This window comes from Canis lupus, chromosome 5 (assembly GCF_003254725.2).
Source record: "Canis lupus dingo isolate Sandy chromosome 5, ASM325472v2, whole genome shotgun sequence".
Taxonomy (NCBI): Eukaryota; Metazoa; Chordata; class Mammalia; order Carnivora; family Canidae; genus Canis; species Canis lupus.
The window spans coordinates 44,203,540-44,221,473 of NC_064247.1; the positions used below are offsets into that span (position 1 = coordinate 44,203,540).

The 17,934-nt window shown below is 39.0% G+C and overlaps 1 protein-coding gene and 1 long non-coding RNA gene across 5 annotated transcripts in view; one reads left to right on the forward strand and one right to left on the reverse strand.

Annotated features, from left to right (window-relative positions):
* Nucleotides 1-17,934, reverse strand: part of PDE4B (phosphodiesterase 4B) — a 542,770-nt gene that overhangs the window by 22,351 nt on the left and 502,485 nt on the right. Inside the window, 1 exon segment of the mRNA XM_049110336.1 lies at nucleotides 17,431-17,543. Within this exon segment, the coding sequence (XP_048966293.1) occupies nucleotides 17,431-17,543 (113 nt within the window).
* LOC112647181 (uncharacterized) lies at nucleotides 513-15,600 on the forward strand. Of its 4 annotated transcripts, none has more exons than XR_003128160.3 (4): nucleotides 513-1,590; nucleotides 1,709-1,871; nucleotides 3,138-3,380; nucleotides 13,092-15,600. It is a non-coding gene; the product is annotated as an uncharacterized LOC112647181 (long non-coding RNA). The 4 variants fall into 4 exon arrangements; XR_003128157.3 differs by lacking the exon at nucleotides 13,092-15,600 and adding an exon at nucleotides 10,818-10,971; XR_003128159.3 differs by lacking the exon at nucleotides 13,092-15,600 and adding an exon at nucleotides 4,901-10,786.

Sequence of the window (17,934 nt, forward strand, 5' to 3'; positions counted from 1 at the left end):
AACAGGAGCATACTATTTCAAAGATAAATGTGTCTTTAACCATCTAATGTACACAGATTCTATTTTTCTGTTAAGAATCTGTCTTACAAGAAAACCCTGTTAGAGCTTACCTAGAAATAATGTCCCCAGAGGAAATGGCCAAAGCCCCTTTTGAGTACAGACAAGCAAAGTTTGTGAATGGACCCTTAGTAACACAAATTCCTTCAATGCTCCCTTAAGCTTATTCCTGACACTGGTTTGTGAACACTGCTAGAAATTGCAGTTATTTTTTGAAAATGAAAAAAGATACCATTCTCTATCGATGATTTAATCTTACTTGCCTAAATATATCATCCCTATAAAATCATATGTGAATGTTTTTGAATAGGCTACCTTTAATAGTGGAAAGCTAGCTATTTAAAATATATAGTGGAAAGCTAGCTATTTAAAAAAATATATATATAAATATATATATATAATAAAATATATATATAAAATATATAATTGAATCTGAAATTCAATTACACTTGCTAGGAACATTTTGTTTTATGGCTTCAATTTTTCTTCAGCTGCAGTGCTTACATACAGAGATTATTTTCTTCTGAGCCAGGTTTTTGTGAAATGATGGAACACTTCATCATTTTTCTAGATTTCTCAGGAGAGGACTGGTTTGAGCTTTGTGCAAAGATCCACAAGCAACTTAGGAGCACTCTTGGTAACGAGGTTTTGCTACGCTAATCACGCAGGAGGCAGGGAGTAGAAGGATCTCAGAGATTCATCCCAGTTCTAAAACTCGGTGGTTTTATGTTTCTAAGAATAAAACACATTAGAAGAGTAATGATAAGAAGGGCTAGCATCAAGCACATAGAAGAGTTAATCTCGGGGGATGCCTGGGTGGCTCGGTGGTTGAGCATCTGCCTTTGGCTCAGGTCGTGATCTTGGAGTCCCAGGATCCAGTCCCGCATCAGGCTCCCTGCAGAGAGCATGCTTCTCCCTCTGCCTGTGTCTGCCTCTCTCTGTGTGTTTCTCATGAATAAATAAATAAAATCTTAAAAAAAAAAAAAAAAAGACTAATCTGGGCTTGGGAGGGGATGACTTGCATGTCACAGGAGGAGTGAATCTTTAGTGAACTAGTATATCTTCAGCCTATCAGACTAGATAAACAGGCACCTTCCTCTCATTGATAACCTCACGCTGAAGTCAGTAGGTGAAAACTATGTGGATTTAAAAAAAAAAAAAAAAAAATGGAGCCAGAGAGGAAGACCGCTCCAGCAGTTACCCTTGTGGGTGGCCATCTACGCAGGAGCCCATCTGTGAGACAGGCGCCTTATTGTGTGGGACCTTCCTGTTTTTGCAGTATGAAACAACTGCCCAAGTCATTAAAGTCACAATGACTTTATTAGGGACTAAATTTTGACTCATATTTTACACTTTGTTAGTCACAACTTAATCAGAATTCCTGGGCATCAGGAAAGCAAAGGGGCTGAAAATTCTTCCTTAGAATGCTACGGGCAGTTGAGGAGGTCACAATGGCTCAGAGAAGGTGTACAGCTCAGGGAAACATGCTAGTCTCTGGTTCAGTTCTGGCACTAATTCCATGTGTGATCTTGGGTCAGATAAGTTGACTTTTGTTTTGTTTGGGCAGAGTTTCTTTAGTTATAAAATGGCTAATTTCTAAGGTTCTTTCTGATTCCAAAACATTGCTTCTTTCATACTCTTATTTTGACAGGGAAAGAAGACCCAAAGAAGTGAAGAATTCTAACTGCTAAGCCGCTACACTTCACTTTGCAAAATCTGATGTAAACAAAACACAGGGATTTACTGTACTTACTCTAGAACCCTTTATCAAACTCAAGATTTCCACAATTCTTAACATTTCAGATCATCTGACAGTGAGCATCCCATCTCTTGTCTCCTTTTTCTCTTTCCTTATCTATCATCTGTTTGAAACTTGATGTCACAGTCGCTTTAATGACCTGTTTGTCTTATTGGAGAGGGAAATGAAATTGAATTGAGTGACTAGTAACAGGATTCAGGCTGGAAGAACATACCATTCACTGACCATCAACATCTACTACCCTAGAAACTATAGTTCCAAGATGGGCCATCCCAGAAAACAAGCTCTGCTGTGTTAATATCTGGAGCATATTGCTGGTATACCAGAGAATAAAGTTAGGTCATTCTAACTGTCCATGTGCCATACAGAATGAAATTCATCTAAACAACCAGAATTGAGTGATTCCCTTAACTGCCCAGTGATGTAATAATCCACAACAAATATGTCATGAAAAACAAGCATGAACAAACATCTCTGGCATTACTTTGCAGCAAAACATTGGCATTTATGATGAAGCTAACTGAATAAACTCCCTTTGCTGCTTAAAGGACAACTATCTGCTCCAGTGACATTTTAAAAGTCAAAAGAGGGATAAACCATTAGTGCTTTCATACACAGAACTGAAAAAACGAAAACTCAAAAGAATTTAAATATAACTTTCTACAACTTGACAGTAGGTCTGAAACAACCCTCAAAATTATTAGGTGTTTCTTCCTACCTATTTATCCTCTTTGCTGCTGTCCATTTTTCTTGGGATTTCTGAAACTGTTCAAGAGGAGACATGGCACACATTATTGGAGCACTAAAAAATTGACTTCTCCTACACCCAAAGTAATTCCCATAAGAATGTTAGTGAAATTTAACATTCCCTTAATTCCAAAAGTTTTTGCAGTGACACAATTAAATAGACAAAAGACACTATATTTATACCCAAGGGCGCTCAAAGATACATTTAAATTTTAGATAAACATTTTTTTTTTTTTTAGTATAAGTGTATTCTAGATACTACATGTTCCAAATATCCCATAAAGAGACTAGATTACATGGGACCCCTGGGTGGCTCAGGGGTTAAGTGTGTCTGCCTTCGGCCCAGGGTATGATCCTGGGGTTCTGGGATCGAGTCCCACATCGGGCTCCCTGCATGGAGCCTGCTTCTCCCTCTGCCTCTGTCTCTGCCTCTCTGTGTGTCTCTCATGAATAAATACATAAAATCTTAAAAAAAAAAAAGAGACTAGATTACAAAATCATATACTCATGTCAGGTTTAGAGGTATTGTATATTTTTAATAATTTGAAATGCTCAAACTTGTTCTTTTTGACAGAGGTCTTCTCTTCTGGTGAGAAACACAGCAACACTGCATCTGTTATTGGAGTTTCAGTCTTATTTTATGTATTTGATCCTTCTCTTTTAATCTGGCTGTTAAGAGAAATACACTTAAAAAAAAAAAAAACAGGAATAGTTGCCAAGTCTGGGGTGCTGGCCTGACGATTAAAGATAGCAAAGGCCTTTCCTTCAGCAGATGACATAAATCATTGCAGCAACTGAGAAAAATCAAGGAATCAAGGTACACTGTTCAGTTACCCTTTTGTTTTTCATTTAAACTATCTACAATTTTTCTGTGTATAATGGCTAATATTTAACCTCAAGCTTCTAAAGCCAGTTCCAAAGCCATGGGGTGCTAATGTGATTCCAAAGCAGATGACTAAGGTTTCTGCTGAACCATTTCATGGCCAGAAGTTCTACAACTTATTATATTTTTAAAATTAGAAATCTTACCATAGATCAGACCCAGAGACCATGCAGTCTAGTGTCCTCTACTGACTAGCAGAAAACAAGGCCTATGTCTCAAGACCTCCATATCTGCCTTGAAAGCCATTGAAACAAAACAGGAAAATCATTCCCCAAATGCATGCTTTCTTTTCATAACCCTATAAGTATTGGTCATGATTCTCTTTAAGAACTGATTTCCAATTTTATTCTATAACATCTCCTGAGGTGTTAAAAATTATGCACTAAGTATTATCTTACTAGAATTTTCAATATTTTTGTAGACACAAAAATCTACCACAGCTTGGTTTTGAGATCACTACTCTACCCCTTTAAATAAATCATGTAACATGTATTGTGTTTAATATTAATTATATTGATTTCTACTAATACTATTTGAGATCAAAGACAATGTGATGCTTCAAAGACTCCTGTGGAAATCAGTACTTCTGGATTAACAGTTTCCCAGGGCTGAAAATTTATAAGATCAACTCTAAGAACCATCTAATAAATAAAGGAAACCCATGGGCTACATAGACGTATCATTTTATTCCCTGAAAGCATACACGTTATCTGTTTTGGCATTTTGGTAATCTCCACACTAGACTATGCACTTACAAATTGAGAAGAATCTGCCACATGTTGAAGTCTAGAATGTATTTTTAAACTATAAAGGATGAAAACAGTGGTCTTATCTAATGTAATTCTATAAAAAAGTGCATTTTCTTATTATTCTTATTAGTTCTTGGTGTATTTCATTTTCTTATTATTAGCTACCACAATTTAAAATAGATGGATGAGTACTTTGCACAATAATACACCCCAAGATGTATAGTTTGTTGGTTTCATGATTAGAAATATTTTATGTAAAGGGATTGGCCAAGTGTCTCTAGCACTTGGACTTTCTTCCACAGGATTTATACTTGAAGTTGATGTTTTATTTCTCAGTTTTGTTCCATAATTTAATTTAATTTAATTTAATTATTTAATTTTAGGGGGGGGAGGGGCAGAGGGAGGGAGAGAATCTCAAGCAGGCTCCATGCCCAATGTGGAGCCTCTCAGGGCTCCATCTCACAATTCTGAGATCATGATCTGAGCTGAAATCAAGAGTAGGATGCTCAACCGACTGAGCTACTCAGGTGCCCCAGTTTTATCTCTGAATTTTAAAAGAATCTGAGCTTATGGTATGGTCTTCAGTTGGGTTTGCATTTGGGTGGAGCTTGCAACTGGCTCTTTGGCATCTGAAGTCTTTTTTTTGTTGTTGTTTATAGTAGCTGGTATAATTAACTACAGAATTCCCACAATATGTTATTGCAGGTGTGACGCAGGGCTATGTCATATTGATTACATGACACATGAGTTACTCATAGAAGTTCTGGCTCTTTGGTTGACATTTAGATTATTCACCAGTCTAAGGAGTGTAAACCAGAATTGCCAGAAAGATAGATGAAGCTGGTCAAATGAAACAAGAACTGAAAGAAAGAAAGAAAGAAAGAAAGAAGAAAGAAAGAAAGAAAGAAAGAAAGAAAGAGAAAGAAACCATAACTCAAAAGGGCCTTGTGTTAAAACTGTATCATTAAAAAAAAAAATGCCTATTCTGAGATGTCTCACTATTGCTAACTCTATCCATTCATGATTCCATGACTTAGCCAATTTTCTCAAAGTAAGAGACTTTGGAACTCTTCAGGTATTAACAAAGCCGGAATGACCACAAGTTGCCTGACATAAGGAAAATTACACCAAGTATTCATTTTGCTCAGATTGCTACAGTTGAGGTCAATCCAGAAACACATCTAGAATTAATTGAATATGTGGCTGGGAGAGTAGTGAGAGGAGTATCAGCAGTATGTCATGAACAAAAAACATCACCAGACAATGACAGAATGACTAAACCGCTACACTCCAGACACAACAGATATGTAGAATGGCTGAATTTCAGACACAACACATGTTCATAAATATATTCCCAGCTGAGTGTGTGTTGCCAGTCTCCGAAGGGCTAAGATCCTTGGCCACAGGATGCAGACTTTTCAAGAGAAAGCTAAACTAAATACCCCAATGCCGAACCAAATGACAACCACGATGTGCTTCACATTTCTGTTTACAAGGAAAGAACATTTGACTCTGATAAATTTGTTCTTTGTATCTGACTTTGAACTTGGGAGAAGGCTCAAGAGCAAGCTTTTGCTGCTTCTGGGGGTGCTTTGAAGAGTCACTATAAACCAGAGACGAGTTTCTCATTCAACTGAACAATTAGAAAAATGAGTTGGGCACAGCAAGCAAATGTACATAGTGTGGTACAGTGCAGCAGAAAACAGGATTCCTGGGTTCTAATGGATTTGCTGCTAACAACATAGTTGGTTCTGGACAAATTAGATTAAATTTCCGAGCCTCATGCGAAGGATATTTATTTGAATGCCTACCATGTGCCTAGAGCTGTTTTAAATGCTGGGACTACTATAGCGAACAAGGGAGACCTAATTCATGTCCCTAATAACCTTACCATCTGAGGGAGGAGATGAGTAAATACCAAGTTCCACAACAGAAAATAAAAATTATAAATTGTGATAGCAAATTGTAAAACCAACAAGTTATTGGGTTAGGATAATTAGAGAAGTTCTCTCCAAAGAGATAACATCTAAACTGAGGTCTGAAAAATAAGAAGGGAACTTGATTGAGCCTTAGCTTTCAAAATCTATGATTACATGTTTTGTAACCAAGTCATATAAGAAGATAATAAATTATCCTGTGGATTGCTCTTTAATTTTAATTTTTAAATTATTTACTTTGGAGCAAAAAGAATGAGATTTGATCTTAGGCATCAGCAGTGAGTAGCTGAAGGGCTGGGACAAATCAGTGATCTCTCTTGCATCCTGATTTTACACCGAAAATGGGGATATAGTAATACTTTCCTCCTGGTGAACATCAGAATGAGATCACATAAGGAGAGCTCTGTGTAAGCAGGAAAGCCCTCTTCAGATATGTTTCCTTACCTTGCTACCTTGGACCTGGCAACACAAAAATAAGAAACAGCTATATACTTAGAGAAAGTGGTCCTTTATTTAATGCTCTATCCCAGGACCATAGGGAACTTTGAGAGCAAATAAGCTTTAAAGTGAAGAAATGAGCCTTAAAAATCCCCACATTGCTCCATAACTAATGTTCCCTCCAGCAGAATCGGAGTTCTCTGGGAAATGCAGTCCTGGATCACAGGGCTAGATTTGAAAAGCAATAATTAAAACAGAAAAATCTTTCCTGAGTCGTTCCTCACTAATATCTCCTTCTCCTTTATTACCTTTATGAGAAAGTGCTCATATTTTACTCATTTCAATCCAATTTATTATCTTACTTTAAAGAAAAAGAACCCATTCCTACCCAGGGGGTCATGTTTTTATTTATTTTTGGCCAGGCTCTCTTATTTTAGGATTTACTAAGGGCACTGAAGGGTTTCTTGAAAAGCAGTATATGGCCTTTCTTAGTTTGAAATTTTTTCTATGCCCCATCTACAATGCAGCATTAGACAATGAGTTTATCTTAATACCATAAACATATAGGAGAGTATTAACAAAAGAGTATTTAAAATTATTGTATCAAAACTAGATAAATTCTTTGAAATTAAATTATACTGATTTAAAAATATTTTAAAAGTCATACTGGTAAATCTTAATGAGATATTATCAGGGAAGCTTCCATGCTATGGGTAAGAAAGATGCAAATAAATTTTGTGCAACTAGATCCTGAGTGTGTTAAAATATGGCAGGGAAAAATTCAGTGGCAGCCCACCCTGCCACAAATATAATGTACTGGACACGCCAAGTAAATGCAGATATATTTAAACCATCCTGACTTAGTTACAGAATGGAGCTGGCAATAGCAATCAAATGAATAGGGGCTGAGGCAGGGAGGGCACTGTGCCTTTCAGTTGGGTAGATGGGTAGCATCTGGCTGGCTAAACTGACCCGTCTGGGCTATGAGTGGGACATCTAAGCAGGAGCCGGAGATCATTAATGAATGATCTATCAGAGTCCTTAGCTTCTCACAATCAAATGGGCATGCAAAAGTATACAAGAAATTCATATTACCACTGGATAGTCTGAGCATGTTCCACGAATTTAAATTTTTTCAAAATTCTAAACAATATTTCCATCTTGAATATCATGCAGTACCCGCCAGTGAAGTCATTACCTGTCCTAATATCCATCAAAAGTCCTCACGTCAATAAATTTCTTAAATGACCAAATCAAGAAGAATTTCCGAGAGCTTCTTAAAATATGATAAACCCCAAATCAACTCCCATCAATTGACAAAAGCCTTCATTTGCTTTTTGTTTTTCTCCTGACCATTAAACAGAAAGTTATGTCTCTTTGATACTTTTTAGTCCTACTACTATAAGCATCCATGGAGTCTCAAAAAATTCAAGACATAATCATGCAGGCATCAAGAGCTTGCAATCTGGAGTAGACATAAAACCTCAGAGAACTAAAGTATTAGCTATGATATTAACCAATAAGCTAGGTAATAGGATGATTTATGAAAATCTGATCAAAGTTAGAGTACCTATATCAAGGTTTCAAAAAAAGAAAGCCAAGAAGCATGGCACACCAGGGGTAGGTTCATAGTATAGAACCGATGATGTATTCAAGCCAAAGGGAAGTCTTCAAGGCAATGGAATGCCAAGGGAGGCATAAAGGCCTGTATTTCTTCATTTTCAAGTTATCATAAAACTCTTATATTCTTAAACCAGGTTTTCAATAGATCTTCTAACATCAAGGGCAGAGAGGAAGTTGGAAGTCCACTGTTTTGATCAATGGGAGCTACTAAAACTTGAGTATCATTTTGATTACGTGAGGATAAAAATGTTAATCCTGGCTGCCTTTGTAAAACGAGATTTATTTTCCTGCTGGTGTACATATATATTTTTTGATGATATATATGCATTTTTTAATTCATAAATTAAAACAGCAAAAAGTGGAAAAAAACAGCAATGGCAAAGGCATTTAAAGTAACTCATTTCAACTATTTCCTGCTGGATTTTGAGCACACAATTTTCAGGACTACTACATTAGTTCTCTTTACTTGAAGTGATTAAGACACGTATAGCTTTTACTCAAGAAAGGCAATGAGGAGAACAATAACAAACTTAAAAACCAATGCAACTGATAAAGGGAAGTCCTATGTCTTTCTTAAGTGTAATAAGCCTTCTGGATTTGTAATCAGACCTGTATTTTACTATCTTATCTTCTGCTAATTAACCTTGGAGAAGTCATGTCATAATGAAATTATATTTCATTTAGACTGTGTTTTATATTTTACAAAGATCTCTGGAGTAAATTAGATTTTTAATCCTCAGTTTTTATCACTCTCATCTATAAAACAAGGTCTTCAAATCAATGATATCTATGGTTCCATTTTGGGTTTAAAGTTTTAGGATCTGTTTAATGCAGCCATGTAAGCCTATAACCAGAAAGGATATATTTCCATCTTTTTCTGGCTTGATTTATCAACTTTCCCCATGCATTCTGACCGAAGACGTTACACAGACACCAAATAACCACTTCACTTTGTCCTGTCAGATCAGCTTTATCACACAGCCTATGTGGTTGAATTGGAAAGGTATTTTTATTTAATGACACCTTCTCTTCTTATTGTTTTCTTTTCCAAAATAACTAATTAAAAATTTACTCTTTCAGATAGCAAATGACCAAAAATTCTTGTCCTAAGTCTACATTTTTTAATTGGTTTGATCATGTTTATGACCAATACCTGTGCTTGAGTTTCATTTTTACAATTGATGAAGGTTATAATATGCTATGCTGTTAGCAAGGAGTGAAAAGAACTTGGCCATTTAAACATTTTAAGGAGCATTTTGAAGTGCTATATTTTGAATGGCTAAAAAAATATAAAGAAGTGAAATTGAGCCACTAAGATGAAATTTTATTTTCAATAAATTCACTAAACTTCACTTTCTGAAGGCTTTAGGTTCCAAAAGTGTACATTTTTAAACCGCAAGTAATTAGCAGGAGAAAACACAGTACTGATGAGCAGAAATGCATGATTTATAGCCTTTAAATGCTGCTCCATAAAAAGAAAAAAACTATCAGGTACTTCTTAAAGAGAAAAAGATTATCAGGCACTTCCCAAAACAGAAACAAAAGAAACAGAAGTTTTACTGTCTTCTTCATTTCTAAATAACTTAACAGTCCTTTCTTTGTGGAAACACTTGGCCACTTTAAAGTAAATCAAACAAAGGAAGTTACAGTAAAATATCCAGGAGACTAAACAGTTTGGCACCAGTTGAGGGAAACATCACGTACAAATGGGCAAGACAGAGAGGGGCTGGCAGGTCCCTGAAAAAATGTTAAAGTGGAGGGATGTGCTGGGACGCACATCCACTGTTGGCATAGTGCCTTCAAGAGTGTGAAATCTTTTGACTGTGGCACAAGGCTTCCCTAGGATCTTTGGTTTGGTGAGTCCTGGCTTCCAGAAAGCTGATGTATCTCTACTTGCTGAACATATTTATACTCAGAAGTAAAATTTTGGGAAGACTAGCATAAGACTAAGCTCCACCCTTGGCTTTTCCTTCATAGGTAGCAATGGCACCAATTTTGGAAGCTTTTTAGATTAGGACACATTCTCAAAGAAAAATGAAAGATGAGAACGAAGTATAAAAAATGTGAAATAGACGCTTATCCCATTAAAATATTATAATTCTATTTTTTTAAAACTAGTGTCTTGGATTTATATTTGATACTTCAAATACTGTTGTCTGATTTTTTTTAATATGAAGATAAAAGCTCCCCTTAAATTGACTTATTTATTAGATTTTGATAATATATTCTTTTCTTACCAGCTAGCCGGGGATGTAACAATCAAAGGTAATATGCCCTGACTTCATTGCTATTTTATTTTTAGAGATTTGATCACTTGGGGACTTTCAAGTGAATTAGCAGAAAGACCAGGGTGTAAATGAATGAGAATTCAATGAAGGAAATGGTTCGGTATATATCAAGGAAGAAATATTTAAACTAAGCAAAACAGATTAAAATTCAAACCTATTACAAAGCACTAAACTTTCAAAACCTTTGATTTGTTAAGTTTTCAAAGAGTAGAACTTAGAACACTCAATGACATGGTCAATAATACAACTTATTTTGTCATAGAAATGGTAACTGAAACAATACCAGATAAACAGCTTAATCTTCTCTTTCTTCTCTTCTTTCTTGTTTGTTGGAAGACAAAGTCTAATGCAGACAGGCTATATGTTACCTCTAGAAAATTTCCCTATATTATTGCTACTGGAGCACTGATCCTGTTTCATGGTCCTGGGGCATGTATTAGAAAGGATATAATGAAATTGCCTCAATTTTTGGATGATAATTAAAAAAATAAAAGAAAAACCTCTCTCCATTTTCTTTTTATGTTGGAAGAGGGGTGGTAAAAGGGGAATTTTCAGGGTTGGTTGTCTTTTAAACAAAAGTTCACTGTTTTCTCTTACGCCATGTTAGAGAATTTGGAATAAACAGATCCTGAATTTGGCAAACTGGTCCGCAAGAGGCAACAGATAAGTCTAGTACTGTCATTTACATTTCGATGAGTGGTTTACAACTATTTTCTTTTATTTATTTTATTTAAAAATTTTTTTAATATTTATTTATTCGTGAGAGACACAGAAAAAGGCAGAGACAAAGGTAGAGGGAGGAGAAGCAGGTTCCATGCAAGGAGCCCAATGTGGGACTTGATCCCGGGAATCTGGGATCATGCATGCCCTGAGCCAAAGGCAGACGCTCAACCGCTGAGCCACCCAGGCTTCCCTACAACCATTTTCTATAACTACAGTTTTTCTCCTCCCTTTTCTCTGTTAACAGACACTGCTTCCCAGTCAGGAAGACTGAGTTTCAGGTTATTAATGGCTGGTCTGGAGGTCCAGAATATGGTAATTGCAGATTAGGATTCTGAACCAAATAAGCAATGATGGCCAGAGTTAGGAGAATAAGACCTCCCAGAAATGACAAAATTCCCGTGTAAGAGTTATTAAATACACCTATATTTCTATGTTTAGCTGTCCCATTAGGATCATTGACAGTGAGTCAGATAGTCCTGGGTGTGAATCCTGCTCTCTTCTTTACCTTAAGGCAATGTAATCCAACTCTTTAAATCTCACTTTACTATAAAATGGAGATGATAATAATAGTATGTATTTCAAAGGGTTGCTGAGAGTATTAATGATGGAATGTAGGTAAGGGGCTTAGCACCATGTTTGCACAGATAGTATATACCCGTAGAAGTAGTTTGGCTATTGACTATTACTGTCCCAATAATAAATGTAAGAGCTGCAGGAGACCACGAAAATACTCTTCTCCCAACTATTTTGTTTTGTAGATAAAGAAAGGCAAAGATTCAAAATGAACTAACTGTTTAAGATAATATTCCTAAATGGAGGCAGAGCTAGACCTCAAACTCATGACTTCAAGCTAGGCTCTTTTACCTTTGGTGCCTCCAGTTCTATAGAAATCTGAGAGTAAAGAGAGAAAAGTTGGATTGAAAATGTTCAAGTGTCCCACCTAGCTGTCAAAACTGATTTTCCTTCTAGTTTGTCCTCTAATCCAGGCCACCTCTAACATTTGTGGGGCCACATACCTAAGTCTGAATAAAGTTATAAATCAAGCTACCTCCAGTGCTCCTACCTCAACAGACATCCCTTCCCAGCAGCTTTGAAGGCCAGCATGAAATGTGAATTCTTGAATTCCTTGAGTATGTCAGTGAAGGGAGACCTAGCTCTGGACCACACCCTGTCCCATTTCTTCCCCAAGGAACTCACATGCAGGAGTGACTACACCCTCAGCCACCACCCGCATGTCAAAACTCCTCCTCCACACTTCTTCCAAAACCAACTGCTGCCTTTTAGGCTACTCTTTGGGCCTAAGGGTGTGAATTCCTGCAGCACATCCAGGAAAGAGGTCTGTACCGGCCCTGGAACAGGGTTCAGAACTATTGGGCAGAGAATGTAGGGGGTCTAGTAGATGCATTCTGGTCTGGAGCAGGCACCACAGCTACCCCTTGGCCCCATCGGCTCCTCACCTCCTGGAGCAGAGCACAGTTAAAGGAAGACAAGGCTAGAGTTCTCTTAAAGCAAAAAGTTCAGGTGAAGGACCGCTCTTGCCCTAAGGGTGGGAATGCTCTAGTCATATCATTTAACTTTGAGCAAAAGTAGAAGCAGTCTCCTTCGATAACTGGTCACCTGCCTATCATTTTCGTGACAGAGCTATCAGATGAATCTGTTGACCAACAGATTTATTTCCTTTTTGGTTCTGTTGGATCCAACATTTCCCATACTTACTGATTAGTCAGTTGGATAGAAAAAGGACTCAGCCAAGTGCAGGGCAATCAGCCTACCCTGATCACATGCAACTTGGGTCCCAAGTGGCTCCAGGTTGGTAGAATTATATGAGTTTATTCCTTCCCACCCAAGAGCACAGACGATTATTTGCCTTTATGTTCAATACCCCAGTACAGACACACCTGAAGAACCGGAAAAATAAACCTGTATAGCCAGAAGGACTCACTTCCTCTGTGATGGTATCTGCAGCTGACTTCATGATCCCTTCAAAGAAGAAGGACCTTCTATCTCCCATTCCTATCTTGTAGATTTCCTTAGCAAACGGACTGAAGTGCTAGGTCCTGAGGCTTCATTTTAAAGAGACTACTGCTAGTATGCACGACTGCTCTTTTCAACAATGAAGCATCCATTTTCACTGATTGGGCCCAAACCTCTGTCCCAACACATAAAACAGCCCCGGGCAAAGCTAGTCAAGAAAGAACAGGAGAATGGAGAGTGTGGGGGAGTTAGGAGAGTGACTAGTTGCTTGAACAGAGCTCCTTGGTGCTGCATACCACAGCATGCTCATCTTTTGAAAAGCATTCGACATGCTGGGTACAAGTGACCCCTTGGACGCGTTCACCTGAGAAGCTGGGGCGAGAGACTCTCGGGAAAAGCTCCCTGTCCTCCTCAGTCACAACTACGCCTCACTGGGATTGTTTTGTGTGGGTCCTTCCTCAGCCACTGTTGCTGCAACTCTGTACTTTTCTGACTGAGTCTGTCAGGAAGGAGACAGGAAATTCTAGTCACCCGCACAGCAGCTGCGCCATTCCTCCTATCCTCCTCCAATGACGTCGGTTGGCTTTGGTGACATGAGGTCAGGAACTGAGCCACAGTGAAGGTCAGGAAGATAGGTCAGTGTTTATGCCGTTGTTGGGCTGGGGATCCTGCTGAGGCTATTTGCTTTCTTCCTTGCTATACTGTTTCTCTTTCCGTTCCTCTTTTTTATAATGCGGAGCCAAAGCATCCTGTTTTGAAAACATCTGACTGTTTTGCCACCGAGGAACTCATGCTCTGATGCATTTCGCTGAAGTGTAAGACAATTCTTCTAATTCGGGAGGCGATAAAAGTTGAAGCAAAAATTAATGAACAAGTCTCAGAAGCCAATCTGTCGTTATAGAAAACAGTTCTAACACGTCCAACTGAACTTGGGCTGCTGGCAGGAAGGTTCACTTGACATCCTTTTCATCTTGAAAAACAATGTCACTGCCTCATAACACTGCTTCATTTATTTCATCTTGTAATTTGGGGGGGGGGGGCAGAAATAACCTACACTACTAAGCCACCTGGCTGCATCGTTCTCTATAATCCTGGAATTCCATTTGGCCTATGGCCAGCGTTCAAGGGATAGGGGAAATCGGGCCCAAGGAGGAGACTACGTTTCTATAGGTCACAGAAACAGTTCCTTATCTAACTCTCAGGCTCTAAAGCACACTTGGGAAAGTTGGTTATAATCTTTGAATCACAATTTTCTTTAAAATATAAGAGGGTTAAGAAAAACACTAAACACACAACCCTCCCAAGATGTGCTACATATGAAAGACTGCTTCCTTTTCCTCGGCTAGGCACAGTCACCCCTCTACCATTTGCAGGTTCCCAAACACAGCCTACGCCAAGCACTGGCTTTCCCATCACCACTGCTGAGTAGGTGAAAACTCAGTAAATCACTTAGTTGATCAAACTAAGGACATACAGTTTTTGCAAAGATGTAGCAGATGCTATTAATAAGTCATCATTCATTGAATCTTTACAACCCAGCAGGTGCCTTGCTGAGTATTTTAGATGCATTATCTCATTTAATCTTCACAGTGACCCAGTAAGGTAGGTACCACTTTTATCCCTATTTTCCAGATAAGAAAATAGTCTTAGAAGAGTTAAGTAAGTTAGCCAAGGTCAAGTAGGTAGTAAATGATAGAGATAGGATGTGATCTTTTGACTCTAAAGACCATGCTTTTCACATACTTCCTGTACAGAACATCTTCAGACTCACTTCCAAATCTGTAACTCAGATCTGCCATGGCTCTTTTGTTCAGTGAGGAGAAGAAAAAGATGATTAGATACAACTACCTAGTAGTGACAATGGTGATGGTGCTGATGATGATGATTATATTTTTTAAACACTGACTTGGGTGGAATGTTCAAATAATTTCAACAAGATTTATGATTAAATGTGGGACTTTATTTTTTACCATAAACAATTAAGTTCCCCCAAAACTGACAGTGATCAATTTCTTTTTGGTGGCCACAAAAATATTTTCGTAGCCATGGGTTAAGTTTTACCTGAGACAATTATCTGGATAATCAAGATTTGGGGGTAACATGATTGCTAAGTAAAAAGAGAAAGAGATCTTTTTACAAATGAAATTGACTTTAGCTGTCAGCTGAGCACTATTTATCCACTGGATAATTGCTTTGCCCTACAACCTTTCCACCGCAGATGTAGAAAATAGGTACATGCCTTCTACGTAAGCTAACTATGCCAGCATTAAGGTTTAGCCCTTTCCTTAGGGTTAGCTCTATTCGACTTTCATTGCTTCCTGCACAGGACACCATAAAGGAGGAGCGGAAGCCCGAAGTGATTGGCATTCTCACCAGGTCCTACACAGTCCTTGGTCTCAGAGCCTTAATGACCCTTACATGGAATATGAAACATTTTTTAAAATAAATTTGCAAAACAGACAATGTGTCATTTCAGCAGTCCAAATCCAAACCTTGTTAGAATCTATGAGGCATCAACAATCAAAATGAAAAATAATGACAATTTGCAGTTTTTCAATGAGTATTATTTTTCTCCCCTGGAGTTAGTTGGCTTTCTCTTAGCAACCCAAGAAGAAAGTTCAGCATGTCTTTTATGGTGAAACCTGCTGAAAAACTACCCTTAGATATTGGATCTACAACTCGTATGGGTATCAATGCTCACAGCACACAGTAAATAGAGGATCTGTTAATGCTCCAAAGTAGGCTGAAGCATGTGCGCAAATCTTTCTACTTGGAATCCTGTGTGGATTGGAGAAGTTACGCAGTTAAGCCCTCCTCATAGGGAAGCAGTTGGTTGAGATTTGCAACAGCCTGGAAAATCCCAGATTTTGGCTTTCATTTGAGAACTTCAGAAAAACATCAGTCAATAGTTAAATCTCAAAAGTTTTCTTTTTTCCAACTTGAATCTAAACTAAAATTTGGGAAAGAGACTTACTTCATTTTTTGCCCTTTCATTAACCAATAAACAAGAGTAAAAAGAATCTATTCTCCCCCCACCCCAGCCCCCTTCAAAACCTCTAAGGACTCAATGCTCCTTCTGCTCAGACCCTGTGAACAGGAGCCAGTAAGCCTTGATAGGAAGGTGATACTTTTAACCCTAGTAAAGAGGGAGTAGGGACACACATTCCCTAGCGAACCTCAGGGCTGGAAAGGGCATGTTGGCAGGTGTGGAGCAAAGCTCTTCCCGGACCCAGAACCTTAAGACAGTAAGACAATACCTAAGGCTAGGATGGTTGGGGATTCTTAAAATGCGTACTTATAAGGGTCCAGTGTTAAGGTTTTCCATTAAAAACAATAGCAGTAAGTATATACATATATACACACACACATCATATATATTTATAAAGTTAGCATTCTCCAAGTTGGGGGGGCGGAGACAAACAAAAAGCAGCAACTCTCACTACATAAATTAGCACTCTAAATCCAGGTGTTAATTAAACAAATGATATAATGATAGATAATTAAAACCCTTCCACATTAAGTTTTGTCTGGGAATCGTAAACAAAACTATTGTTTTGAAGTATGGTGGAACTTTTTTCAAGTAATTCTTCGAAAAGCAGCAAACTTTAAAAAAAAAAAATTTCGCTTGTTGGAGATAAAGTATATATTGTTTCCTTTACAAAAAAAAATCTCGGGTCACACCAGCATCACAAAAGAAATATTCGAAAATCCCAGAATGCCCTTCGGAGAAAAATTTCAGAATTTCTAAAGCTTCAGGGCTAACCATTCTCTCCACTGATATACTGAGGTCACGTTATTGTTCAAAAATAATAATAATAATAATAGGTCTAACACCTGATTGCAATGCAACGTGTTGTCCATTTCACCCTACGAATTCATTCAGAGGCTATCTACCTGACAATTGTCTTTAAAAAAAAAAAGGGACCTTTCAATTTTGCACAGTGATTCGTGAGCTTTTGAAGCACCTCTCCCCTTAGACATATTCTGAACTACATCAATTAACAACACAAGTTTGGTTTCTGGGAACGAAGGGGGGGTTTAGCTTTTGCCCTAGCATCGAGGCACAAGCAGAGTGTGGCAGCCGGGGCCGGAATCCTCGGAGGCAGCGGTGCAAACCCGCGTCCCCCGCGGCGTCCTCGGATGCACCCGCGCCGCAGGCCGCGGCCGGGGCGCCCCGGGGAGCGCGGGGGGCGCGGGGGGCCGGGGGGCCGGGGAGGGGCGCGGGGCAGCCAGGCGCCCGCGGGCCTCTTACCTTGTTAGAAGCCATCTCACTGACGGAGCGGTAGGTCTGGATGGTCTCGAGCTGGTCTAGGCACCAGTCCAATTCCTCCAGCGTTTCCATTGCTAATTTTTGATAAGATTCTTCTGCAAACAAACACACAGGCATGTAGTTAGGCTGGAGCGGCTGCAGGCTGTCCATCGCCGCGGCCCCGCTGCCGCCGCACACCCCGGAGCTACTGAAGGTCGCCCCGAGCTCCTTCATGATTCGCGCGCCGACTCCTGCCTTCCAGCTCCCTCCACCAGGAGAGCAAATCACCGCGGCGCTCCGCCTGGGACGGCTGGTGCCAGGGGTTCGCGCCGCCGCCGCCCCCCCAGCCCCCGCCCCCCGCGGGGATGAGGTGTCCGCGATCTACCAAGAAACTTCCTCCGAGGAAGAAGGCGGGGAACCATCTCTCAGAGGCTCATCTGCATACATGTGTCCCAAACCTAAAGGCAGAAGCAGCGAGTTTTCTCAGGCTCCCTCTGCCTTAGTCAT